The following is a 27,163-nucleotide window of genomic DNA, read 5'->3' on the forward strand; positions in this document are numbered from 1 at the left end:
TAAATAAAATCTTTGGGGCCCCTGGGTGGCTCAGTGGGTTCAGGTCATGATCCCAGGGGTCCTGGAATCGAGCACCGCATCGGGCTCTCTGCTCAGCGGGAAGCCTGCTTCCCCCCTCCCCCGCCTGCCTCTCTGCCTACTTGTGATCTTTGTCTGTCAAATAAATAACAAAAACCTTTACATAAATAAAATCTTTAAAAAAAAAAGATAAAACAAAAAATTTCAAACACTGAGTCAAAAAAAATTCAACCCCTGGCCTAGACATATAATAATATTAAAGACTGTCAAGGTGTCTGGTAAATATTATTTTGCTATTATTTTTTAAGAACTGCTCTCAGCCATTATGTTTTTTTCAGTTCCATTGAAATACAATTGACATGTATCATTGTCACACTTAACAAGTATAATGTGATGGTTTGATATATGTATATATTGCAGAATGATTACTACCATAAGGCTAACACACCCACCACCCCCAGTTACCTTGTGTGTGTGTGTGTGTGTGTGTGTGTGTGGCGAGAACTTTTAAGAGCTAGTCTCTTAGCAACTTCCCCATATACAACAGTATTAGCTGTAGACACCATGTACTTAATCATCTTACAACTGGAAGTTTGTACCTTTGGGTCCCCTTTCACCCATTCCCCCACCCCACCCCGAACCCCTGGCAACCACCAATCTATTTTAAGAGTTTGGTTTCCTTGTAGGTCCATGTATAAGTGAGATCGCAGAGTATTTGTCTTTCTCTCTCTGATATATTTCGCTTAGCCTAATGCTCACGATTTATCCATTTGTTCCAAATGGCAACATTTCCCTCCTTTTTATGGCCAAGTGGTGCTCCTTTATACACATACAGCACATCTTCTTGATCCATTCACCCAACTATGGACACTTCAGTGGTTTCTGTGTCTCAGCTCTTGTAAGCAAGGCTGCAATGAACATGGGAGAACAGGTGTCTCTTCAAAACAGTGATTCCATTTCCTTCAGTTACATACACAGCGTGGAATGGCTGGATCGTGGGGTAGCTCCATTTCTCATCTTCTGAGGACCCTCCGCACTGTTTGCCACAGTGGCTCTCCCCACTTCCAGCCCCACCAGCGGTGCACAAGCATCCCCTTTCCTCCACGTCCTCACCGACACTGGCTATGTCTTCTCCAGCCTCGCCCAGCTGACGGGTGTGAGATGCTCTCACGCTGCAGTTTTGATCTGCATCTCCCTGGGGATTAGCGAGGACTGATGTTGGCAAGGGACATGTTGCTCACTCTGCCACCTTCTCTTTTGGGTTAAGTGAGGCTGTCAGGTGAAAAAGGCCTTCAGGGAGACAGTTGGTCTTGTGGAGCCTCCTGTTGTCTTTTGCGGGAATCCTGCGCTGGGCTCTGCTCTGCCCAAGGCTAACTGAGCTCTTAACAGCTCTGCCCAGGTAGAGTACAGCAGTGAGTCAGTCTCCTGGAAAACCAAGGCATGTTTCTCCTTCCAGACTAGGAAGAGAACTGCCACTTAGCGTGGTAGGATGATCCTTTATGTCTATACATGTGTATCTACCTCCATGCCAATCTGTCTACCTCCCTACCTGGGGATCTAGTTTCCTCAGTAGCTAATCTCAGCAGCTTATTCACCATGGCACCTTCAGAGAAACCAAGCACTGCCTCCCAGGGCCACTCCAGGTATGGAACAGGGGAAGAAGAGAGAGAACTAAAGCGGAAGCTTGGGAAATGGGGAGGTATGTACCCAAGGAGGAAACTGGGAGGAAGGAAGCAGAAGGTCTAGCATTTACTGAGCCGCTGTGTATGTGCGTTATACACAGTTTCATTTCGTCCCACGACAGTTCTATAAGGGAACGATCATTGGCTCTCATGCTAGAGACGTGGAAAATAGGACTCTCTGAGTTTAATTCCCGTATCCATGGTTACTCTCCCAGAAGTGGCACAGCTGGGCTCTGAAGGCAGGTGTGCCTACAGGATCCACTTTGTCAGACCGACTCTCGGAAGGGCTGGAAGGAGCCAGAAGCGGGGGGTGGGGGGCAGTCATAAGATGCCAACCATCAACTGGGGGTCCAGATCATTCCTATCCCACATCCTGAGCTAGATCTTTTTTTTCTAATTTTCCCCCATGAGACTCGTGCTGATTCCCAAGCAGCTCCTGAGGTTTGGTCAAGATCTCATGTCCTCATGTGATGTCAACAAGGCTGTTCTGTAGGTCTCTGAAATTGTCCCGCGGACTTGCTGACTCTCGAGGAAAGCCTGGCCATCAAAGGAGTGCTCTTGGGGGGAAAGGGAGAGAGAAACACCTCCAATGTTTCCCAGGTGGATGGCTATTGAGCGGGGATGGCCTGCTTCCCATCCGACCAACCAGAAAACTCGCAGGTGGCTCCATTAGGTGAATGTTTAACGATGATTTGAGAGGAGATCAATTTAGGTTTGCATTCCACAGTGGTCACTCTGAAGAACACAGAAACCCAAACATTGACGGATTTTGAAACCTAGTTCCAAAGAACAAAAAAAAAAAAAAAAAAAAGAAGGAAAGAGAGGAGGGAAAAAAGGGAGGAAAAGAAAAAAAGAAAAAGTTACTCCACAAAGACACAATGATTTCTGTTATCATCTTGGAGTGAAGAGAAATGGTCATCTAAGAATCTTGGGGAAAGAAGTGATGACCTTTAACTAAAAAATTCTTTCATGATGCATACCCATAAGCACACACTCCCACAGATTTTTAATATGTGAAAGAAGGAACACCTGTTAGATTAAACAACCCCACTGCATTTAAGGCTATTCTGTCACTGGAAGTTTGCAAACCACGTCTTAATGATCAATTGGAAGGAAGAGAAAAAAAAGAATGAAATACATGAATAAGTGCACAAAGTCCACCGCACGGGTGATGAGTGGGCACCAGAGTTTAGCCGATGCAAAACTGAAGGGATTCTATTCTGGGCAGGAAGACGAGATGACCCGTGAGACCTTTCCAATGCTGTAACACTGACTTCCGGTTTCTGTCCCTACACAGACATTTTGAGAGGACACCAGCCTTGTCATCCTTCTTGTAAAACCTGCAATGAGTCTGCGACGCTGTGCACTTCATGTCCAAAAGGTCAGTGTGGAATATGACAGGAGGTGGCCATGGCCCAGACATTTCACTGTCACTCATGTGACATCTTTATGTAAAAGCTTTGCAGGACTTGATCCAGTTCTCACTGTTCCTATCACAATGGCTCCTCTGGGAAAATGCCAGGACTCAGACAGTGACCTCTAAAAAAAACTGGTATTCAGGGGCACACGGCGGGTTCAGTTGGTAGAACAAGAGACCCTTGATCTCGGGGTTGTAAGTTTGAGTCCCATGTTGCATATAAAGATTACTTAAAAATAAAATCTTAAACACACAAACACACACAAAACTAGCTTTCAAAGGACCAAATAAGAGAGAGAGAGAGAGAGAAGAAAAACATCAGTGTTCTTATCCAAAGGCATGATGAAGTTATCTGTTGATCTGGCCACAGAATTTGCTGGGTCTCTGGGTATCTGACATTTCTAGAGGTTCCATTACTCTTAAAAGTACATTAGCCAAAACAAGAGAACTGAGGGTAGAGAGTCCGGGGGGGGGGGGGCGGGTAAGTACCCTACTTCTTCTTTCCTTCTTCATTTCTGAATTTAGGGGAGAAAAAAAACCCAAGAACGACTTTTTTTTTTTAAGGTTTGTGAGAGCGTGAGAGAGCATAAGCAAGAGCAGGGGGGAGGGGCAGATGGAGAGAGATAAACGGGCTCCCCGCTGAGCAAGGAGCCTGATGCGGGGCTCAATCCCAGGACCCCGGGATCATGACCTGGGCCTGAGACAGACACCCAACTGACTGAGCCACCCAGGGGCCCCATCCAAAAAAACAACAACAGGTCAACAGATGCACTGCTTCATCGTCTGTAATAACAAAACATCAGAAATAGCAACTCCCCTGAATTCGGGGGATATTTTATGAACATGGTTCATTAACAGTGAGAATTTAAGAATTAAAAGTGACCATGAACGTGGTCTTGGTGTTGGAAGGCGCAGTGTTCATCGTGAAATGGGATGCAAACTTTAAAATTTCAGGTGTGCCCTGACTCTACCCCTATGAAATATATACGTTTACAACCAAAAACTGAAGGAATTTTCTTGGGATTTGGGAATGAAGGGTGATTTTTACAAAAGTTTTCTTCAATAATGATGATATCTGATTTTTTTCAATTAAAAATAAGTAGACAGACCGTCCACGCCAGGTTGTGCTGGATGGAAGAGTTGCCACTGGGTTAGCGGCCTAGCAGGAGAGGCTTCCAGAAGCAGAAAAATAGACTCTAGAGGGCTGCACATGTGCCTTACATGTGGACAAAGGTGTTAACAGACCAACTGGACAGAAGGAAGCCCCCTCGAGATCTGCACCAGTATCAGTAGGAGAGTAAAAGAAACAGGGCAAGAGGGCACCTGGGTGGCTCAGTCAGATAAGTATCTGTCTTCAACTCAGGTCATGATCTGGGGTCCTGGGATCGAGTCTCAGCAGGGAGCCTGCCTCTCCCTCTCCCTCTGCTCCTCCCCACCCCCATTGTGCGCGCTCTCTCTCTCAAATAAATGCTAAAAACAGAAAGAAAGAAACGGGCAAAACTTCTGTTGTTGATTTCCTTTCTGGCGATCAAACTGAATGTGGGAGACCAAAAATCACTAGTAAGTACTTGCGATTGTCAGAAATAAATAGCATCCTTGGATCTTTGCAGAGGCTCCAAAAAGAAGTTTGGGCTGCTGTGGGTCATCCGTCCTTTGTGCAGACACAAATGCCCTTGGACCAGACACAGGATGACCTTCTGTCCACTCTGCCTTCTTCCCTGGGTTTCTAGGCACATATCTGCTGGCCCAGGCCTGTGTCTCCTCCTGTCCCGAAGGCACATGGCCCTCGGCGAGGAGTGGAAGCTGCGAGAACTGTACAGAGGACTGTGTCTCCTGCTCTGGAGCCGATCTCTGCAGAAAGTGCCAGACATCACCAGACTTTCCTCTCGTCCTCCACAAAGGCAGGTGCTACACCAGGTGCCCTGAGTAAGTGTCCCTCTGCCTTTCTCGTCCGGCTCTGGTTCATTCCCCTACGGCATTTAGAGGGCAATTCCTTCTTGGACCAGGAACGCCTCCCCATCCCCGGTGACAGAGCCTAGGGACGTGTCCCCCTGTGACTCTGGATGACATCACTATTGGCCATAGCAGCCAAAGCGTGCACACTTCTCCCTCAGGACTGTGATATGTATGTGTTTTTGACTTTTGTGAAAATACACATTTCTTCCACCTTGTGGCTGTGATCAAGGAGTTGTCTTTCTTCCATGACCAAAGTTAGGGCTGCAAATACAGGAATCTCTTCTTAAACATTTGCAGTAGGTGAGGTGTGAGGTATAAATAATAAATACAGAATCAGACCTGCTAAATTATTTATGGATTCCTCATGGTTTCCTCAGTCCTTTGGTTGGTTCATAATTCCTTTTCTCTCCCCATCAATGGTTCCACCTCCAGGATGTAAAAAGGAAGTGGAAACGGCACCTGGAAAACTGCATCTGGGAACTTCTGGTGACGAGCAACATAAATTCTAAGTAGAATGACTGAGACAGTGTGGGGTTTTTCATTGCATGAACCAAAAAGCTTAAAATCCAGCACTGGTTACCTCAGCGACCAACACTTTGTTAAAGACCCACAATCTTTCCATTTTGTTCTTGTATCTTCTTCAGCTTGCCATCCCCTGAGCCCCTGAGCCACGCTGTCTGCCCCGTGTCCAAACCTCACCACCCTACACAGCAACAACCAGAGACAGAAAAGGGCACGTTACCCCGCCTCCATCTCTTTTCCAAAGGAAAGAAAACCGACTTCCCTTCACATCTCATTAGCCAGAATGCATCCCTTCCACGCTCCAAAAATGATCTCTGGCCAGAAGGATGGAAATAGAAGGATCAGTTTCGGCTACACAAGATCACCCCGAACACCCAAATAAAATCAAACACTGACAGCCCGGAGGACTGGAAAGAGGGAGGCGAGGAAGGAGTCTGGGGGAGTGACCAACAGAATCTATTTGGACGAATTAGAAATTTCCCACTGTTTAAAGGAACTTGACGCTAGAGTTACAAGACCTATGATAGAAGTAGATCATTAGTTTCTGGATCTGCTACTGAGGCAGATCCTGTAGGTGCAAACACCAGTCAGGGTACTCGAGAAGCCTCCAGGCTAGTGGAGAAGTCAAGCGTATTCAATTCTGTTCTGCAGATAAATAGTTCGCATCTGCTAGATGTAAGAATTGACAGTAGAAGCTTAGTTATAATCAACTGAAGGTTCTCCATGTGGTCCCAGAAAGCTAAGATCCTACTGTATAAGGGAGTCTGGTATTAGCTTTCATCTGGATACAATTTGGTTCCCTCTCTTCTACTGAACTGCTTCTTCTCTGATTTTTCTTCTGTAAAACTACATAAGATAGATAAACTTGATTCACCCCCGTCCTATTTCTTCCTGATACACTCAGTACATTTTTGTTTCCTGAATAAATACAAGAAGGGCTGAAGGAATGAGGAAACAGATGTGAATGAGTTCATTAAAACGTCAGGTAAAGAGACCGTATAGGATGCCTCATGGGCACTGGTTCAAAAAGGACTCTAGTAGATGAGTTATTTGCTACAATTCTTCACCCTTCCATGGACCTATGGCCTCTACTTGTCACTTTGCAGCAACTTCCACAGACATTGAATAGACTGCCTTGATCTTGACTTCGGGCAAGTTCATTTGCTTTAGCCAACGGGTTGTTAGCGGAAGGGAAGCAGAGCTTTACAACCTGTTTGCTTGGATGAACTTGCCCTCTTGTTCTCTGTCATGACTAAGAAAAGAATGTGCCCCAGGAGATCCCTGTGCCAGGGAAGATAAAGGGACAGGAAGGCCAGAATTCAGGGTGTACCTCGGGGCACAGCCTCTGTCCCCCAGAGTACATGCCTGAGTAGTACACGTACTGAGAAGCACATGTGCTTCCCCTACAATGACATATGCCTCTTTGAGCACAAGGTCAGCCTAGATCTGCCCTCCCACAGACACACAAGTGATGTGTTTGGGGGTGTTTTGCACTATTATGGCAACAGTTGACAAAACAGAATGAAAACTGTAGAAAACAACTGTAATAGATACCTAGGACATCGAAGTCCATATCCTCTACACTGGTTTGTGATTTTCCCGCTTCTGCACGTTCCAGCTCTTTCCTCCAGCTTTTTTCTTCCAAGGAACTGTCTATATTTTCCTCATCTTCCAAATCTATTTGAAAAGTTTGAGGTTTTCATATGTCCTGTGTTCACCAGTCAGTATTAATCTATGGCATGATAATGTAATCACCAGGAGGTCCAATATATACAGACACCAGACTCCACCTGGAAGAAAGTCAGTCATAGAAATATATCTTCCTGTATATTTGTAGGATATGTTTGTGCTGTAAATATGTTTGACACTGTGTTCAAACATTCTACATGTGTGTTTGGAAGAAGCCACTGGAGACTGGCTGAGAGCAGCCGAAAACAAAAGTGGTTCTAATTTTATAGGGCATTAAACCTTCTGAGCTTTTTAAAAGTAACTTTTTAACTTAATTCTAAATGAACATTTTATATCAAAAACTAAATTCAGTAATTTAGTAAATGAAATTTTTTCATTAAAAATGTATTGGATAAAAAGCATTTTCTACTCTAACATAGGCTCTAATTTTTAAAAAAGGAATAAGGAATAAAAACCAGGGGTGCCTGAGTGGCTCAGTGGGTTAAGCCTCTGCCTTCGGCTCAGGTCATGATCTCAGGGTCCTGGAATCAAGCCTGCATCGGGCTCTCTGTTCAGCAAGGAGCCTGCTTCCCTCTCTCTGCCTGCCTCTTTGCCTGATTGTGCTCTCTCTGTCAAATAAACAAAATATCTAAAAAAATAAAAATAAAAATAAAAATTGGGAGACAAAATAGGGAAAACAGAAGGTGGCTGAATTATGCACACATTAACAAAAGTGGCTTTCGGGTGCTTGGGTGGTTCAGTGGGTTAAAGCCTCTGCCTTCAGCTCGGGTCGTGATCCCAGGGTTCTGGGATGGAGGCCCGCATTGGGTCTCTGCTAGGCAGGGAGCCTGCTTCCCCCCTCTCTTTCTGCCTGCCTCTCTGCCTACTTGTGATCTCTGTCAAATAAATAAATAAAATCTTTTTTAAAAAAAAGTGGCTTTCAAACCAACCACGTTCACAAGGTCAATACCTATCCTATTCATCTTTCTCTTCCCAGATGTGACTTCTGACACCTCCTTCCTCCATAAATCTGACCGCCTCGTTCTGCCCCACAGTGGCAGCCGCCCTCCCAGCGTCTTCAGCCCCAAGCCCTCTGCCACCAGGCATGACTCATTTCCCCAGCCGGAAAGCGTCTCCAGTTGTGCTCTGTCTTCCCCACAGGGGCTTCTACGCAGCAGACAGCACATGTAAGCCCTGCAGCGCTCCTTGCAGAACCTGTGAAGGAAATGCCACCAACTGCCACTCTTGCCAAGGAAGCCTCACCCTGCACCAGGGAGCATGCCGGGAAGCCTGCCCCGAGAGGCACGTGGCCGTGGAGGGGGTGTGCAAGGCTTGCCCCGAGATGTGTCAGGACTGCATCCATGAGAAGACGTGCAAAGGTATGTGGGAGCATCCCAGGGGAGAGTGTGGCTCTCCCAAGCCACCGTTCCTGGGGACCAACTATGGGGGTGGGGGGGGAGGTGTCCATGCAAAATGGAGGGAACCAGTCTCCTTACATTTACTGAAATAGATCCACCTCCCTGCCCATCACTGAGGAAATCAAGGCTGAGATTAAAGCCTCGCTATTACAGATGCTTCAAGCAAAGACAAACGAAAGCCCTGCTTCTGTGGGAATTTCTCCCACACAAGGGTCCTGAGCACTTAGGGTCATCTCAGCTGCTGGAAATCCAGACAAGAACCTGTAGTTCCTGCCTCTTTGAGCACAAAATCTCATAGGGAGGCTGATATTCGGGAAACAGAGGGAGCTAGAGAAATGAGCTAAACAAATGCAACTGTTATAAAAGATATGAAAGAGAAGTTCAGGCGAAGACAGACTCAGGAGAGCACTCTGGCTAGGAGTTCTTTCTCGAGAATTATCTCCAAGACGGGCTAAACTCCTCTCCAGAGTAAGACCCATTGAATGATGCTGTTCCACTGAAGGGATTCTCTTGGTGTGACCCAAAGCGTTTTCTTGGTCCCCTCCCCCCAAATAAGAGAATGAAGACAAATGAAAGAAACCCACAATGCATTCCTCCCACTGAGTAATTATGTGTATGTCACCGGTCTACCCTACCAGGGAATGAAAACGTAACTAATCAAGAATGTTTAAACTGCTTTTGCACTGAATACAGCCTGCGTTTCAGGTTTTCACCAAAACCTCCAGCAGCTCTTCCATAGCTGGTCTACCCCATCCCTGCAATTTTTTTACACCTCTAAGGGGCAGATCATTTCGGGCTGTAAACCCAACACCAGGCCACCGTATATGGTCTTCTCTCCCAAAGCTTAGAGACGTGAGGCTTGGCACGGGGCACACACATGGGACACGGAACACTCTAGTAGGAGCCAGTGGGGTCTGGACAGGCTAGTCCACTCTAGAAGGAAGGAATTCCTCTTTCCTGTGCCTGAGGGGGTAACTTGCTGCTTCCTACTCCCCGCAGAGTGTATGCCTGAGTCCTTCCTGTACCAGGATATGTGTCATCAGTCCTGTCCCCGCGGCTTCTACGAGGACACACGCGAGTGCATCCCCTGCCACGAAGACTGTCTGGAGTGTAGTGGCCCCTCGGCGGATGACTGTGACCTCTGTGCCGAGCCATCCCTGGTTCTCTACGATGGGCGGTGTTTGGACGAGTGTCCAGTGGGAACCTACTATGAGAAAGAGACTAAGGACTGCCGAGGTAAAGGCTTACACGAGTCTGACCAGGCATCCCCAGGGCACCCACCACCACAGGGGTGTCTGCTGAGACAAAGCACGTGCTGGGGTCTGCGGGGTTCCAGCCCCGGAGCAGTCATCCCACCCGTGTCCCTCCGGCTCAAGAAAGCAGACTTTTGAATCTGCTCTAATTCATTATTAATTTTAAATGAATCATTCATCAGCTTTGACCAGGTAACTTTTCTTGAGAACATGTCAGGCTGACCCTCCTCCCAACACAGGCTCTGATCCGCTGATCAAAAAGAACTCCCGTGTGAAGCTTCACAGCAGACACGAGCCTTCACAAGTCACCCACAATGGAAGTGTCTTGGTTTTGTTTCTTTAAAGATTTTATTTATTTGACAGACAGAGATCACAAGTAGGCAGAGAGGGAGGCAGAGAGAGAGGGGTAAGCAGGCTCCCTGCTCAGCTAAGAGCCCGATGCGGAGCTCAATCCCAGGACCCTGGGATCATGACCTGAGCTGAAGGTGGAGGCTTTAACCCACTGAGCCACCCAGGCGCCCCTGGTTATTTTTCTTAAACCTTGAAGCTGCTAAGGGGTGACAGCAGCATAGGGAAAGCTGTGCCTTGGGGGGCGGGGGGGGGGGGAGTGTTCTTGGTGCCTCTTGGGTCCCTCAGCAGTTTGCTCCCTGCGGTGACCCTCCTTGGTTCCTCACCTGCTTCAGCAGGTCCTGCCCTGGGACACCCGCCACACTCAGCGCATCAACCCCAACCCGTTCAAGGCAGGATCTGCTCTCGTTGATGCCTCCTCATGTTTTCCCTACGTATCAACGGTTGGCCGCAGAGCAGGAAAAATAAATGGTCTATCATTAGAATTCTCCATTAAATGAATCGCCCTGGGCTAACCTCTCCAGAGTCCCAGTGATTCGGCTCCCGCTAGGCAGCCAGGGCTAACTTGGCCCATGTCGCCACCAAGCAGGCACTGTTAGGCAGCTCTGCAGAGGTGGTCCCAACAGCAGTGGGAGCTTGAGGGTGAGCTCCAGGGGCAGGAGACACCCAGGGCAGCCATGTTCTAGAAAGCACTCAGAAGAAAGATTTCCCTGTCACAGGACGTGGGGATAGAGCTGACTCCTGATAGCTTTCTGCTCCAGCCCTAGGATCTGGATCCACCTCGTTGTGGGTTTGATGTAAGGCACCCTTTAGTGTCCGTGCCCCCCCAGGAAAGACCATGGACTAGAACATGGTAGAAGACAGGGTGGGAGAGAGCTTGGGGCCAGTTTCCTTGAGAAGTTCAGCAACTCAGCCAAAGGCTGCCATGCCATCGTGCCTGTACCTGGACAGGAACTGAGGCTCAGTTTATGGCCTTTCTCTGGTGTTCAATAATACTGGTGATGTGCCATACAGAGAACTTTGTGGGCCTCATTTACTTGACTTACCTGACTTAATTTTCTCATTGAGAAAGGCCCTTGGTTCCCATCCCTGGTTGCCCATTAGAATTACCTGGAGAGCTTAAAAAAAAAATGCACACACACACACACATATATATATCCTATATATATAATATATATTTATATAAGTATTATATAATAAATATATTAGTTATATTTAATAATATGGTTATTATATATTTTGTTATATATAATATATTTATATATGTTATATATAATATATATAAAGTAAAATATATTTTATAATATATTTATATATTATATAGTAAAATATATTTATATATTTTAATATAATAAAATTATATTTTATATTTAAATTATATATAATATATAATATGAATATAAGTATAAATTATATTTAAGTATATATTAATTATATATAAAAATAAATATTTTCTATTTCATATATATATGGATGTCTGGGCTCCCCTCAGACCAACTCAACTGTTGGGAACTAACTTGAAGGCTCTTCCTGCAAGGCAATGACTCCTTTCATCAGTCCAAAGTCAGGCTGAGGGAAGCTGGTACTAGAAGAAATAGGGTGACCACCGGGCTTTCCAGAAAGAAGAAATAAAGGACCTGACCTGAAAACTTAAGATTTAGGTAGATGTGGAGAAGCATCCAGAAGTAAGAAGGATCTCCTCTAAAAACCACAGGACTTGTGATCCATTTGGATCCCCCAAATTATCCTCTATGAGACAGCAGAGGCACCTCTAAGAATCCCACACCTATCCCAAGGCACTGGGGCAGAAATAGCAGGAGCTCTGATTAAGCTCCCCAGTTCAACTCCTAACCCTGTCCATTTCCAGCCAAGTGATTTGGTACCTTCAGCCTCAATGTCCTGCTCTAGGTGTCTATTCTATTCAGTAAATACTCATTGGGGGCCTCCCATGTGCTGTGAGCACATGGAAGACCCTAAAAAAGGAAGTCAAAAGGAAAAGTCAGGGCAGGGGAAGAGTAAGTTGGGCAGGATGGAGTTGAAATTAGAGCAAAGGCAGCCTGAAGACATCATTGAAAATATAATCCACACATGTATCGAAGAGAACCACACAGATACTCTAGGCAGAGGGAAGAGCAATGGCTAAAACCCCGAGGTAGGAATGAACCGTTTTGATTTTATCTAACAAAAAGTTACTGAGTGCCTGTTACAAGCCAAGTCCTCTCAGTGGAATACAAGAGGCCTTTTTTTGATCCACAGGTTATTACGATACATCTCAACAACTGTTGCTCATGATAAGCACAGGGTGTTCTGGGAGGATTAATGGAGGACGGCAGTTAGAGTTTTGGGGTGAGCAGGCCACAGACCGGAGTGTGGCCACACCCTACAGAACTGCTTATTATTCTGTTGCAGTTCTGGTAACTACACTGAGTCTAATATTTCTGGATTTGGCAAGAAGGGGTTCTCTAGATACTACAGAGATGAAACAGCCATTTTTCTTCTCATTTGACAAGAATGCTCTATCCAGAGTCCAAGGGCTCTACCCAACTTGGTGGTGCCCCATGCCCTAGTCCAGAGTCCTGGAAATCTCTGAAAGGAAGGAGGAAGAAGTGTGAACACGCCTTCCAGGGACACCCTCATCCTCTCCCCCTTGGTCTTGTGCCCACAGATTGTCACAAGTCCTGCCAGACCTGCTCATCCCCCGGGACCTGTGTGACCTGTCAGGAAGGTCTTCTGGTCAACCACCACGGGGACTGTGTGCCTCACAAGGAATGCGCTCCCTCTGAGTACTGGGACGTAGAGGCTCTGGGATGCAAGCCCTGCCATGCCAAGTGCTTCCGCTGCACGGGGCCTGCCGAGGACCAGTGTCACGCCTGCCTGAGGGACCATCTTCTTCTCAGTGAGTCACGTGTCCTCTGAGGGGGGCTCTCTCCTCCCCTGCATCTGGGAAACTACCTTCCATATCACCTGGCACCTAGTAGATGTTTGGTGTCTTTCTAATTTTTCACTTCCTATTTGGAAAATTCTCAAAACTACAGAAAAGACAAAAGTACAAAGAACGTCACGCATGTGCCCTTCACCCGCCACGCCCACTGCTAATCAGACACCCCGTTTGCTTCATCATTTGTGAGCTCGCTCTCATCTCTTTCAACGTGTGTGCCTACATCATCCACAATGAATTTCTTCCTGGCCATCTGTGGATGTGATATACAGAGCGTGGCTCCTTTCGCATAAACACTTTAATATGTATTTCCTCAACTAGGGATGCTTTTTGACATAGCAATGGTATGGCTGTCGATGCAAGTGAATTTAACATCAGTACTTCACTATATCACCTGTTTTATAATTTTGGCAATTTCCCCTGAGAACAGGATCCCGTCTCCAATCAGGTATTGCTTTCGGTTCCCGGGTCTCTGTAGTCCCCTTTAATCTGAATCATTTCCACAGACATTTTTTTCTATAGAATACTGATGATTTATTATTTTTTGAAGATTTTATTTATTTATTTGACAGACAGAGATCACAAGTAGGCAGAGAGGCAGGCAGAGAGAGAGGGCGAAGTGGGCTCCCTGCTGAGCAGAGAGCCCGATGTAGGGCTCGATCCCAGGACCCTGAGGTCATGACCTGAGCTAAAGGCAGAGGCCCAACGTACTGAGCCACCCAGGAACCCCTAGAATATTGACATTTTAGAAGAATACGGCCCCTATCCCTCTATGGGAGTCTGTGTGAGGTTTCCTATGACTAGATGGAGATGATGCTTTCTCAGCCAGAATACTCCACAGGTGATGTCATGTCCCCGTGGAGATCCAGGATGTCACCTGCCCCTCACCCGTGAAGCTGGGGTCACCTGTTCAGAGTGCTGGCCAGGGTCTCTGCTGCTTAGTTACTGTTTTCCGTTGCGAGTAACAAGCAGTGTGTGGAAAGACACTTTACAATCATGCAGATAAGCAGCCCCTCATCAAAATTTCCCCTGGGTTTTGCATCCAGAGATAAATGAATCTTCCTGAAATCTGGTGTGGTCTGAGGTTAACTACCTCCAGCAGATCATACTGGAAGGTTATCACTGATGTGAATCAATGCCCTCAGGTTTCCAGGTGACTGGGCTGACACACGTATGCAAGAAAGAAAATGAAACGAAGTTCACTCAGCTAGAAGAAGGAGCAGTGGAGGGGTGTGGGAGAGAGGGAAGGAAGAGATGAATGTATTGATGACCTAGAAAGGGTTAGCATCTGTCTCCCTAACCCAGGAAACCTGAGAAGCAAGACACTCTCAAGGACATTGTCTCACTCCTCCTGCACCCTCCCCTCCTGCCACAGTGAACCATGGCGAGCACAGAGGAGGTTTTGCAGACATGTGTCACACCTGATACCAAAACAGACTCTTTTCCTTCCTTGGCAGACACGACCTGTGTGCAGGACTGTCCCGAGGGCTACTACGCTGATGAGGACAGCCACCGATGTATCCCCTGCCACAGCTCTTGTAGGACGTGTGAAGGGAGACACAGCACACAGTGCCTCTCCTGCCACCCAGGCTCGTTCCAGCTGGAAAAGGAGTGCCTGCTGCAGTGCAGGGAAGGGTAAGGCGCTCAACGCATGCTTCCCTCGTTGAACCCCAAAACCACTCCGGGCAGCACTACCGGCAAACCCATTTTGCAGATGAAGAAGCTAAGTCATATAACACCGGGTTGACGTCTCAGTGCTAGGAAGAAATAAAGATGAGAGTCCACCCAAGATCTACTGATCTCTAAAGGCTTTCAGCTAGGGCACCTGGCTGGCTCGGTCCATACAGCACGTGACTCCTGATCTTAGGTTCATGAGTTTGAGCCTCATGTTGGGTGCAGAGATTACTTAAATAAATAAATATCTTAAAAAAAATATTTCAGCTAGTTCATAGTAATGAACGAGGACACGGGAGAGGCAGAGTGACCCAGTGAGGTAACATGAAGGGTCGATCATCAAGTTAGAATCACGGATCACACTTCGTTACTAATTTGAAGGTAAAAGCAGAGGCAAAGCATTCTTCCCTTAGAGAAGTCTGAAACCATAAATATAGGTTCTTCTGCTTCTGCATTAGGATTTGTTCTGATCAGATTTAGGTGAGATCTAAGCCAAGTATGCAGAACATCAATTTTACAAAGGGAAAAATTTCAATTAAATATTCCCACTTACACGCCACCAATGCTCCAACCTCCCACACCCCCATAAATCTACAACGTACAGGTTTAGGTGCCCTAAGCAACCCAGACACATAGATGTATCCTCCTAAAAGCACGTCACAAATAAGAACTCTGTAATTTTTTTGCTAGGAGAAACTTTAAGTGTATTTATCAGAAGGTCTGATTCCAGCATATTTGAAAGAGGATTTGACGGGAGTCCTCCTTTTTCTGCCCCGAGGAATCTCCAGTACAGAGAAAGATGTAGATTACAGGCCCATTGCTAATTCTTCCTTCCCAGTCAGTCACCTAAGGCACTGAGGGTTTCCAGACCCAAACTGAAAGGCTATCCCCTTGGACTTTCCCCAATGCTTCTGCAAAGATGAGACCTCACGCTTCTCTCCTTCAGCTCTACAGCAATTCCTGCCTGCACTGTGTGCTGAGCCCTGCCCTCATCCATTCACTCATTCATTCCACACATGTTTGATGAAGAACACCTTGGATGTAAAATACAAAGATTTTGACCTTCAAGAATTGATCCTTCCTGGGGCGTCTGGGCGGCTCAGTCAGTTAAGCGTCTGCCTTCGGTTCGGGTCATGATCCTGGGGTCCTGGGATTGAGCCCCGCATCAGGCTCCCTGCTCAGTGGGAAGCCTGCTTCTCCCTCTCCCTCTGCCCCTCCACCCCTACTCATGCATGTGCTCTCTCTCTCTCTCTCTGTCTCTCAAATAAATCTTTAAAAAAAAAAAAGAATTGATTCTTCCTATATATTTCTTACCAAGAAAATTACAAACATGGAAAAAAAATCTCTTATTTTTGCACATATTACTACAATACTCAGCACAAAGTCACACACCTCAGCCCTCAAAAACACCAGCCGTACGGATCCATGAACAAAAAGCCGTACCCGACAAGAGCAGAGAGAGGGCCACCTGGCTTGGCCTTTCCTCTTCATTACAGAAAGTGCCTGAAAAAATCTGGATCCAATGAAAGGAATCTCCATCTCCCTCAAATCAAGTCATTAAACATTTTTATGCACAAAAGGGTATAATCCTGTCATCTAAATAGTTGTAGACCATCAAATTAAGAAGATAATTGTTCTGTTGTGAAGTATGTGAAGTTACCCACTGGGAAGAGAGGCACGAGTTGCCATAAATTTCTCTAATGAGGAATGAATGGGATATTAATGAGGTATAAGTGGAAATATTTAACAGAAATGGTTCCTTGTACAAAATCAGTGTTCCACGCACATTGCCTCAACCTCATATTAAATCTCTTTGCCTTGGAAAGGCAGGTATATGATCCTCTGAACCCTTTACCCACACACATGATTTTTTGTGTGTTTAACCTCAGAACAGGTTTGTTTTTTTTAATATTGTATTTATTACTTTTGAGAGAGAGAGAGAGCACAGACAAGTGGGAGGGAGAGGCAGAGGGAGAAGCAGACACCCTGCTGAGCAGGGAGCCCCTCATGGGGCTCGATCCCAGGATGCTGGGATTATGACCCAAGACGAAAGCAGACACATTAAGCCACCCAGGCGCCCCGGTGTGTTTCATCTTAGAAACAACCTATCAACATTTGTAATATTAGTAAAGAATATATATGCTGCTTTGAAGTTTACAAAGTATTTCTACTCAGAATAAATTTTTATATTATGATCCGGTTCTCCAACAATACTCAGAGATTGACTTATTCTTCCCATTTTACAGATGAGAAAATAGAGGCTCAAAGATGTTAAGTGACTTGCTGAATGTCACAAGGCTACTAATACACAGTGGGGCCAAGACAAGACGTCAGATCTTCTGACCAAGTCCCTGTACTGTCTGTGTGGAAAAGCGTGGGTTTCTACCTTTTCCCGTGGCTTTCTCTTCCCATCTTCTGTGGCCTTTATTGGCTCTTCAGTTCCTGGCTGATGCTTTTTTTATCCTCCCTTCATCACCCGGTCTCACCCAGGCTCACCAGGCTCGGCTATAATTTTCTTCACCTGATGGCAGAAGGTAAAACAAGGCCTGATTTGCCACAGGCTGGGCCACAGAGATACAAATGTCCTCACTCGGGTCAGGGACAGGTGGCAAGAGAGAGGCGGACTCACGCTACCTTGCCCTGGATTTAGTTTCCAACGACTTGTGTGGAACTGAAATAAACTTTAGGGAACCCAATGTGGCAAAGAGTCTCAGGTCAGAGAAACCAAGGGCAAACCACTGAAGCTTCTAGAATAGCTTAAATGTGCCCATGTCCAGAGATACAAAAAAGGGTCGGAGGATGTCTAGAAGTTCACCTTTGTCAATGATTTCTTTTCTCTCTTCTATCTTTCTCGAAATTTTTTTATTTACTTAGCCCTGCTTTGTTAGAGTGGTGAACAGGTAGGTTCAAATCACATAAGCCCACTTCACGAGCAGTCTCACATTAAGCCAATTGTCTGAATTCTCTGAGCCTGTTTCTACTTACATAAAATAGAGATGATAATATCTAAATCATAAGGTTTGTTTTGAGATGTAATCATATGATTCATAATTATCACAAATATATGTGATTCATGATGTGCCAGGCGCTATCCTAACAATTTTCTCGACAATAACTTGTTTAATTTTAGCTACTAACATTGTCCCCATATTACAGACCTGAGACAGAGATGGTGTGAGACTTGCCCAAGGTTGCACAGCTCGAGTGGAATTGCTTGGCTTTGACCCCATGCAGTTTGTTCCAGAATGTAGCATCTTACTTTTAGGTTCAATAAGGTGAAATAACGCCTATGAAGTCCCGAGAGAACTACCATGTACTTAGTAAAAAGTTAATGAACAGTGATTATGGCTATATTTAGCCTCCAAAAATTTTTTTCAGAGGTTACATCTATTATGATGTAAACACTAGCATCACTCACGTCATTTTCTATTTTAAGATAGGTTTTTTAAAAAAGATTTTACTTATTTATTTGTCAGAGAGAGAGAGAGCATGTGCATAAGCAAGGGGAGAAGGGGAAGCAGACCCCCGGCTGAGCAGAGAGCCCAATGAGGGGCACAATCCCAGGATCCTGGGATCATGACCTGAGCCGAAGGCAGACACTTAGCTGACTGAGCCACCTACGCGTCCCTAAAGATAGGAGATATTTTTTAAAATTATGAAACCAGAAGAATCGCTCAGAGGTACACTGAAAACATCTTCTCTACCCTGATTCCATTCAACAAAACTTGAAGCTTGAATTTTCGGGTGGAGAAGCATATGGTTATAGAGAAGGCAAAAGTAGTGAAAAATCATTGCAGTTCAAAAGAACTAAGATAAGTTCTTGTGTGTGTGTTACCAAATTTAATACAAACAGCAGGGGAGGGACGGTAGTGCCCCATTTAAAGATAAGAAAACTGACTTATACTGTTGTACCCCATTTAAAGATAAGAAAACTGAGTCATCAGATTTATTAGTCTCATTACAGGCACACCTTGGAGATCCCACAGTTCACTTCTAGACCCCTGCAATAACATGAATATTGCAAGAGAGCAAGTCAAATGAAGTTCTCGGATTCCTGGGGCACATATGTAAAAGTTAGGCTTACGCACTACTGTAGTCCATTAAGTGTGTAACAGCATTATGTCTAAAAGAGCGATCGACATACCTAAACTAAAAAACACTTGATTGCGAAATAAGGCTAACCGTCACCTGAGCTTTTGGCAACCACTGATCATGGATGACCATAAGAAATATAGTAATAATGAAAAAGTTGGAAATGTTGCAAGAATTACCAAAATGGAACAGAGACAGGAAGTGAGCAATTGGTATTGGAAAAAACAGCGCCCAAAGACTTGCCCCAAAGCACCCACAAAGCATGACAAAATGAGGTGTGCCTACAGTAACCTGTCCACTGAGGAACGTTAACAAGTAGTCTTAAGTCACACAACTCAGAAATGAACACTGTGTGACTAACCCGGCTGTTTCTACCACGCCCAGGTTAAGAGCAAAGCTTAGTATTGAGTGTTCCATGTGCCCGCTTGGTTGCAGGTATTACGCAGAAATCTCCACGCGGCGGTGTGAGCGGTGCAGCAAGAGCTGCAGGACGTGCGGGGGTCCGCGGCCCACCGACTGCCTGTCTTGCGACACGTTTTTCTTCCTGCTCCGCTCCAAGGGAGAGTGTCTTCGCACCTGCCCTGAGCATTACTATGGGGAGCAAAACACACGGACGTGGACGTGTGAGAGATGCCACCCGACCTGCGACAAATGCAAAGGTGAGGGTGCGTCTGCCATTTGGCATGGGTGTGGTTGGGAAGATGCGGACTCCTGTGCGCCTGGCCCCTCTCTCCTCATGGCCCGGAGAGCGCCGTCCCGCTGTCTCTTCGCGCTCCCATCCTTCCAGGTCCAGATACAGGCATCGTCTCCCCAAGAGTGGATTCCCCCCCGCTCTGTCCTCCTCTGCTTGTTGAACTTGGAATCTGCCTAGGGAGTTTTATTTTTATTATTTCAACAACTGCTTAAGATGTCTGTCTCCAGCTAGCCCAAGCTCCGTTCTCACCTCCCTGAGACTTCTCTGTCCCAGGGAACCCTAGAACCAATGTGTCCCAGAGTAAACACAATCTAGGCCTCCTCTAGTAGCCACTCTTGCTGTTAATGGACCCAATGTCCAACCAATACCTTAACGACATCCCTCCCTTGCCTCCTGCTGACCCACCTGCTTCCCAAACAAGGTAAACTTCAAGGTCTGCTGATTTTCTCTCCAAAGCACTTATGTACTCCGATCTCTGTTTCATTTTTACTCTCCTCATTTCCATTCTCAGCGACTCTCAGCCGACTTTCTGAAGTACCAGCATGTGACCTGGCCTCTGGTTTTGCCACCCCCTTCCCCAGGTCACACTGCACAGTAATTCCAGACCGACTGAAAATTCCCGTCGGCTGGGCATGGAAAGATAATCAGGCTGTATTATTCTCAACATTGAAGAAATACCTCTTACAATGTTTTAATTGTTAAAACCTATTAGGTTAATATTGGTAGTTGGCCCAGTGTACTTCCGCTATCCTTTACAAAATTATCTTGGCTATTTCCAGCCCCTTTTCTATATAAATTTTATACTCAGTCACATTTTATTAAAAAAATCCCTTGGATATTAATTGGCTTTACAATGAATTTATTTGGGGGGAGGGGAATCCATCATTATGCTCCTGAGTCATCACATTTATGAGCATGGTCTATTCAGCAATCTATACATTTACTTGTTGTCCTTCAATAAATCCAATTTTTTTTTTAAATTTTTAAAAGGTGATTCAAGTTTTTCCCCAGCCAGTCATTTTAGCTTAGGACTTTGCCTCTCCTTCCATGTATTACTGAACCTAGAGCCACTCAGCGCCACCAAACACATCATACTTTCATGCCTCTGCACCTTTTGTCTACATGCTTCCTCTTCCTGGAGAACAACGCTGTAGGGAATGCTCAACTTAGAACACCCAGTTTGGGTGTCATCTACTCTGGGAAGCTTTTCCTTTTGGCGGGGGGGGGGGGGGGGGGGGGCTTTTCTTAATCCTCTCAGAAATGCTGTTCCTTACTCTTGATTCTGTAACAGACTGTTTTATCACAGCTCTTTTTACATTAATTTTAATCATGTCCATCTCTCCTATTAATTGTGTGACCCTCAGGGCTGGGACTGTGCCACATTTATTTTGTATACTCTGTTCTAGTCTAGACTGTTAACACATAGTAAACGCTCATTTACTGTTTGCTGAAAGAACACAAAACAAACACATCCTGCAGTCTTTTTGCAAACTGGAAAATTTGCTATTCTTAGAGATCCAAATGTTGTGTCTCCACCCTTTCCTCTGATCTCCTTCTTGGGAATTCCTTATTTAATGTCACTCAAACTTTCCTGATCTCTATGTTTCCCACCTACTATTTCATATTTTTATTTCTTTGACTCTCTGTGGTTTATACTAGGTTAATTCCTCAGTACTTCATGCCACGCCTCCAATTTGTTCTCTGTATTTAGTTTGAAGTTCAGCTCATCTATTATTTTAGGGTTTTTTAAATTTAAATACCTTACTTTAAATTTTTAAAAATATTTCTCCTTTATACCCGTCTCTTTTTTTTTCTTTAAGATTTTTTTATTTATTATTTGACAGAGAAAGAAAGAAAGTGAAAGAGGGAACACAAGCAGGGGGAGTGGGAGAGGGAGAAGCAGGCTTCCTTCTGAGCAGGAAACCTGAGGCAGGGCTGGACCCAGGACCCTAGGATCATGACCTGAGCCGAAAGCAGACGTTTAATGACTAAGCCACCCAGGTGCCCCTATACCCATCTCTTTTTGTTTCATACCTTCAGGTTTGTGTTTCCTAATTTATCCTTTCTTTATCGATATTATGTCTTTTTATTGTTTTGCTATCTTTAATATACTGATTTTTAAAACTTTGTCAAAATTCTCTATAAAATTGGTATTATTTTAAGTAAACTCATGTTCTAATTGTCGATTGTGTTTGTCATCTTAATGTTCATTTTCTCCATATATTTTGGATATCTGGTCTTGAGATCCTTTTGAATAGGAAATTTCATCCTTCACCCACCCCCTTTATCCCTACTCCTCTCAGCCTAGTAGTTTTTTGGTTAACTCGGCCCCTGCCCCCCACCCTGAAACTGAGTCCAGAGATAGGACATCCCAGCCTTCCTGAAGGGGATGCTGAGGACAGTGCAGACCCCATCAGCAACCCAGCTGGCAGCCCTGGGGAGTTCCTGGGCTGGAGGTGAGGTCTTCAGGGGCAGTGTCCCCCTCTCACCCTTGTTTTAAGATCTCAGCCTGGATTTTGGCCCACATCTAACAGGAAGCACTTTTTAGTTGCTATTATGATAGAAAAGTTAAACTCACAGACACCATCCCCTCCATCTAGTCTCAGAGCAAAGCAGATGGGTGGCATCTGTCAGACAACTATTATGTATTTATATTCCTTTTCTGGTCCAAAGTGATTTCATCTTATTTTTGAACCCATCTAACCTTTTATTTATTTGTTTGTTTGTTTGTTTTTGGTTCTGCTTATATTTATTCTACTATTTCAGTCCGTGGAGTGTACGGGTTAGGCCAGAAGCTAAATTCACATGTGATTTTTTTGATGTAGGTGTGTTACTAATGGACAATCAGATTCTTGGAAAAGCACCATGCCCTAAACTATCCTTCTGCTATACAAATGCCTAGGGGTCGGGTATAGTTAGAGTGTTTGTTTTGGTTTTTGGTACTTAGTACTGTTAGATGAAACAAGCAAATGCCAGCCTGTTACGGTCTGCTTCTACTCTTGCTTCCTTTCCCTTCCAAAATGATTCATCTCGGAGCAGTTAGTTGACCCCATAGAAACATCAAGAATGGAGATGAGAAATTCAGCTCCTTCCCCACCCTGGGAGAAGACCGTCAGCCACCCTTGCTGTCTAACCACAAAACTGACCTTCCTAAGTACTATCTTGATGATATTTTATTTTATAATAACTTCTCCCCAGGTGCTTCCCAAGTACATAGGAATATAGTCTTCTCCAGACTGAAGGTGGCTTCCATTATCACTATGCCTTAATGCCCCCCAAATCTACTTCTCCTTCCCAAATGGTTTTCCTGAATCTAGTTCCATACAACCAGTTGCTTGCTAATGAGCTGCTCCACATTTCAAACTTGAAATGTAAATGCAGTTTTCTCCAGCCCCCTCACCCCATCCGTAGACCAGCTTCGCTCATGCTCCCCATCTTGATGAACGGTTCCACTATCTACCCAGTTGCCTGAGGCAGTAACCTGGTCAGATTACCCTCTAATCCCCCTGTCTCAACCCTTACATTCGGTTTGTCCTCAACTCCTGCCCATCCACGCCTATCTCTTAACTCCCTCTCCCTCTCTCCGCTTTGTAGTATCAATGCCTTAGTTCAGACTCGTATCTCCCCTAACCTAAGTTATTCACCAATCTCTAACTGGCCTTCTTGCTTCCAGTATTAGCCATTGTATACCAACCGGACCTCCATTATGTTCTCAGATTGATCTTTCTATGTGACAAATACCATAATGATACTTCTCTGCTTAAAACTGACTCTCCCTCGGCAGTGCCTGCGTGGCTCAGTTAGTGTCCAATTCTTGGTTTTGGCTCAGGTCCTGATCTCAGGGTCCTGGGATCACGCCCTGCATCAGGCTCTGCACTCAGCGAAGAGTCTCCTTATCTCTCTCCCGCTGCTCCTCCCCCATGTTCGCTCGCATTGTATGTCTCTCTCTCAAATAAATGATAACATCTTTTTAAAAAATGACTCTCCATGGATTCAAGAATAGAATCTTAACTTAGTTAACTCTGAAAATGAGGTTCGTCGTCTTGGGCCTGACCTCACCCCTCACCACCTCCTCCACCACCCTCTAAATCCAGATGTAGTCAGTTTCTGTAAACCTGAACCAACCTTGCCCTTTCTCTTTCCTCAATACTTTCCCTAGCCTGCTGTGCCTGGCTACCTCTTTCTAACCCATTACAGTCGATATTTCCTCCACAAAGCCTTCCTTAATCCCTATATTGTGTTCCTTTAGTACTCTCCATTCATCCATCTGCTTAGTTATCCAACCAATGTTTCTCCTGCAGTATGGCCCAGACAAGGGTTCGTGCCCTGGAGCCCAGAGGGCATATTTTATGTTATTTATTCTTTTTCTCTGTCTCTTTAAACTGAGATCCTCAAAGGCAAAGATTAATACATCTCATTTGCCTTTGCTTTTTGTTTGTTTGTTTTTGTCTTTAATCAATTTATTTACTTGTTAGACAGAGATCGAAAGCAGAAGCAGGGGCAGAAGGAGAGGGACAAGCAGACTCCCCGCTGAGCAGGGAGTCTTGCAAGGGGCTCGATCCCAGGACTCTGAGATCATGACCTGAGCAGCCACTTAACCGACTGAACAACCTACCCCCACATCTCACTTACCTCTGTATCTCCAGCACTCAGCACAGTCATAGAGAAGGGCAGTAACAGCGGCCAGTGGCTCCAAGGGCACTTCAAGCAAACAGTGATGGTGCCGGGCAGGGAGGCCAAGCTTGCTGGGCTAAGGCCACCTCTAGAACAGTCCATGACACATATGACACAGAGGAGCTCTGTCCTCTGTAGGCCTCTATTTCCAGCCCACCATGAAGGTGACCATCAGAGTGGCCCTCCAAGGCTGAAGCAGCAGGGGAAGTCCATCTCCAGCAGGCAGGAGCTGGAAAGACTTAAGGCCATGGTGCACAATCTCCAGTTCTCCACTCTGCGATTTCCAAGGACACCATGGACCTCATCTGCTTGGAGGGCAAATTAGGCAAAAATCGGCTCACGTCTCTCCTGGCCTGCCTCCATCGCAAGGTCATTAAGCTTGGCAGCTTCCCTCAAGTCCGCAAGGTGCACGCCGCCAAGTTCAAAACCAATTTCCCCACATGCCAGGGGATTCTTTCTCCCATGACACAAAGTTAGAGAATGAAATGCGGCCGGAAGAGAGGCCGGGCACGTGTCACCGGGAGGGGCCGCCCTGCAAAATGCGCAAGAGTTGGCCTAGAGAGCAGGTCATGGTCAAGGTGCTTGAGAAGGTGGGGAGATAGGGGAACACGGACATCCCGTGCTGGACCCACAACAGGAGGAGATGACAGGCCGAAACTTCCACACCTTCAACTTCGGGGACACCTGAACTTCCAGGCCAAGGCGCATGCCGCGAGTACGCCTGTGGGCTTCATCCAAGCCCTGGGCCGCCTGAACCTCCCGTGGAAAGGCGAACAGCGCCAGACCACCGCCTGCTCCGGAAGGTTCCTCTGGATTCCGAACACCTGAGTGACGCCTCGCCGAAGAAACAGCAGCTCGAGGTGCAGAAACTTTAGGAGCTGGAGGAGCAAAGACGATAAAAGCGCCAAGGGAAAGAGGCTGAGGAGAGGCACGGAGCCAAGGAAAAGACAAAGAATAAATAGGGGAGAGAGAAAAAAAGAGAGAGGAGACGCTTCTCAAGAGGGAACAAAAACAGAGGGGCCATGAACACCGCCCGAATCAGAAAAAGCTCGAGAAGCTACAAGCCGAGGAACCGAAAAAGCTACGAGAGAAATTAAGGTGGCAGAGCGGAAGCAGCGCTCGGCGGAAGCGGCGCTCAGCGGAAGCGTCGTGGGCAGGCGGTCGAGCCAATCGCAGGGCTGCTAGGCCGAGCCCGGCACCGCCCATGGGGCGTGGCTGATAGCTGCAGCTCCGAGCCACCTGTCTGGCTGTGGGCTGCCACCAGCGTGTTTCCTGGGGGGTCAATGTCACAGCCCTCCACCCCACCGCTTTCTTTGGGCTGCTTGCAACCATACCTCCCCCACCCCCAAATAAGTCTTAATACCAAGAAGGATGACAACAATAACAACAACTTGGAATATGCAAAAATTTTTGTTATCTTGGAGTGACTATCAGTGACATAAAAATTAATTTTAGCTACAAAGTGCTTAGACTGGTGGACGATCTAAACTAGCCTGGAACTGGTCACATGCTATCCATACCAGGCCTAGAATTTAAGTAACTCACAACCCGGTGTATCAGCACTGTCCAAATAAAATGTAATGCAAGCCATACACACATTTTTTATTATTTTTTAAAGATTTTATTGATTTATTTGTCAGAGAGAGAGCAGAAGCACAGAGAGCATCAGGCAGAACAGGGAGAGTAGGCAGAGGGAGAAGCAGGCTCCCGCTGAGCAAGGAGCCCAATGTGGGACTCCATCCCAGGACTCTGGGATCATGACCTGAGCTGAAGGCAGACACCTAACCAGCTGAGACACCCAGGTGTCCCATACGCACATTTTCAAATGTTTCAGTGCTCACATTTTAAAGAATAAAAATAAATGGGTAAAATTAATTTTAATAATATATGTAGTTAACATATCCAAAATATAATCATTTCAACGTGTAATTGATGTAAAAATTGAGAATTTTACCTGCGAAGTCTCCACAATCTGATGTTTATTTTGCACTTATAGCAAAGCTCAAGTTGTCCTAGCCTCATTTCCAGGGCTCAGTAGGGCTCAGTAGCGCAAGGGGTTAGTGGCTACCATACTGGCCAACACAGTCTAATTTAGAATAATGGTTTCAGATGGTATTTTGGCGGGAGACCATCTTTTTCGAAGAAATCTTAGGCTGGATCCTATGATGCAAATGGACCTGAGCAGAGCTGCTCAGATTGGAGTGGGGAGCCCAGGCAGAATCTCAAGAGCCCCAGAATGCCCTCCTCTGCCCCTCATACCACTCCCAGGCAGTCCTGGAGGCAAGTCCATGAAAACTCTGCCATGCTGTAGCTCCCACCTTCCCCTATCTGCAACTGACTCCCATCTTTGAAAGAACTGGCCTTCTGAATACACTTGCATTAAGTCACCATTCATTTGTATTCTCTTATTTTCATTCCGGAGACACCTATAGTCACTGCTCAAAACTTCTAATTAGAATAAGCAAATGAGGGGCGCCTGGGTGGCTCAGTGGGTTAGGCCTCTGCCTTCGGCTCAGGTCATGATCCCAGGGTCCTGGGATCGAGCCCCGCATCGGGTTCTCTGCTCTGCGGGGAGCCTGCTTCCTCCTCTCTCTCTCTGCTTGCCTCTCTGCCTACGTGTGATCTCTGTCAGATAAATAAAGAAAAAATCTTAAAAAAAAAAAAAGAATAAGCAAATGAGGGGATACATTGAATTGGGGGTACAGTGGGAGTGTGGTTGAAAGTTGGCATTATCCCTGGCTGTATCATAGTAAATATGGTGCTGGCTTTCCATTAGATTTTCCGAGACCGCCATTACTAGATGTGTGGG

The 27,163-nt window shown here is 45.8% G+C and overlaps 1 protein-coding gene and 1 long non-coding RNA gene across 3 annotated transcripts in view; one reads left to right on the forward strand and one right to left on the reverse strand.

Moving 5' to 3' along the window:
- The window catches only part of PCSK5 (proprotein convertase subtilisin/kexin type 5), a 449,308-nt gene that overhangs the window by 410,511 nt on the left and 11,634 nt on the right, over positions 1-27,163 (forward strand). For both annotated transcript variants that reach the window (XM_082694464.1, XM_082694465.1), the window contains 7 exons: positions 2,998-3,081; positions 4,848-5,043; positions 8,425-8,642; positions 9,681-9,917; positions 12,948-13,178; positions 14,678-14,855; positions 19,422-19,645. In XM_082694464.1, the coding sequence (XP_082550590.1) occupies positions 2,998-3,081; positions 4,848-5,043; positions 8,425-8,642; positions 9,681-9,917; positions 12,948-13,178; positions 14,678-14,855; positions 19,422-19,645 (1,368 nt within the window). The remainder of the gene's footprint in view (positions 1-2,997; positions 3,082-4,847; positions 5,044-8,424; positions 8,643-9,680; positions 9,918-12,947; positions 13,179-14,677; positions 14,856-19,421; positions 19,646-27,163) is intronic.
- Positions 816-25,453, reverse strand: LOC309845971. Its single transcript, XR_014301635.1, has 2 exons — positions 24,313-25,453; positions 816-2,476 (listed from the first exon to the last, which is right to left on the reverse strand). It is a non-coding gene; the product is annotated as an uncharacterized lncRNA (long non-coding RNA).

Source organism: Mustela nivalis (assembly GCF_964662115.1).
Source record: "Mustela nivalis genome assembly, chromosome: 13".
Classification (NCBI taxonomy): domain Eukaryota; kingdom Metazoa; phylum Chordata; class Mammalia; order Carnivora; family Mustelidae; genus Mustela; species Mustela nivalis.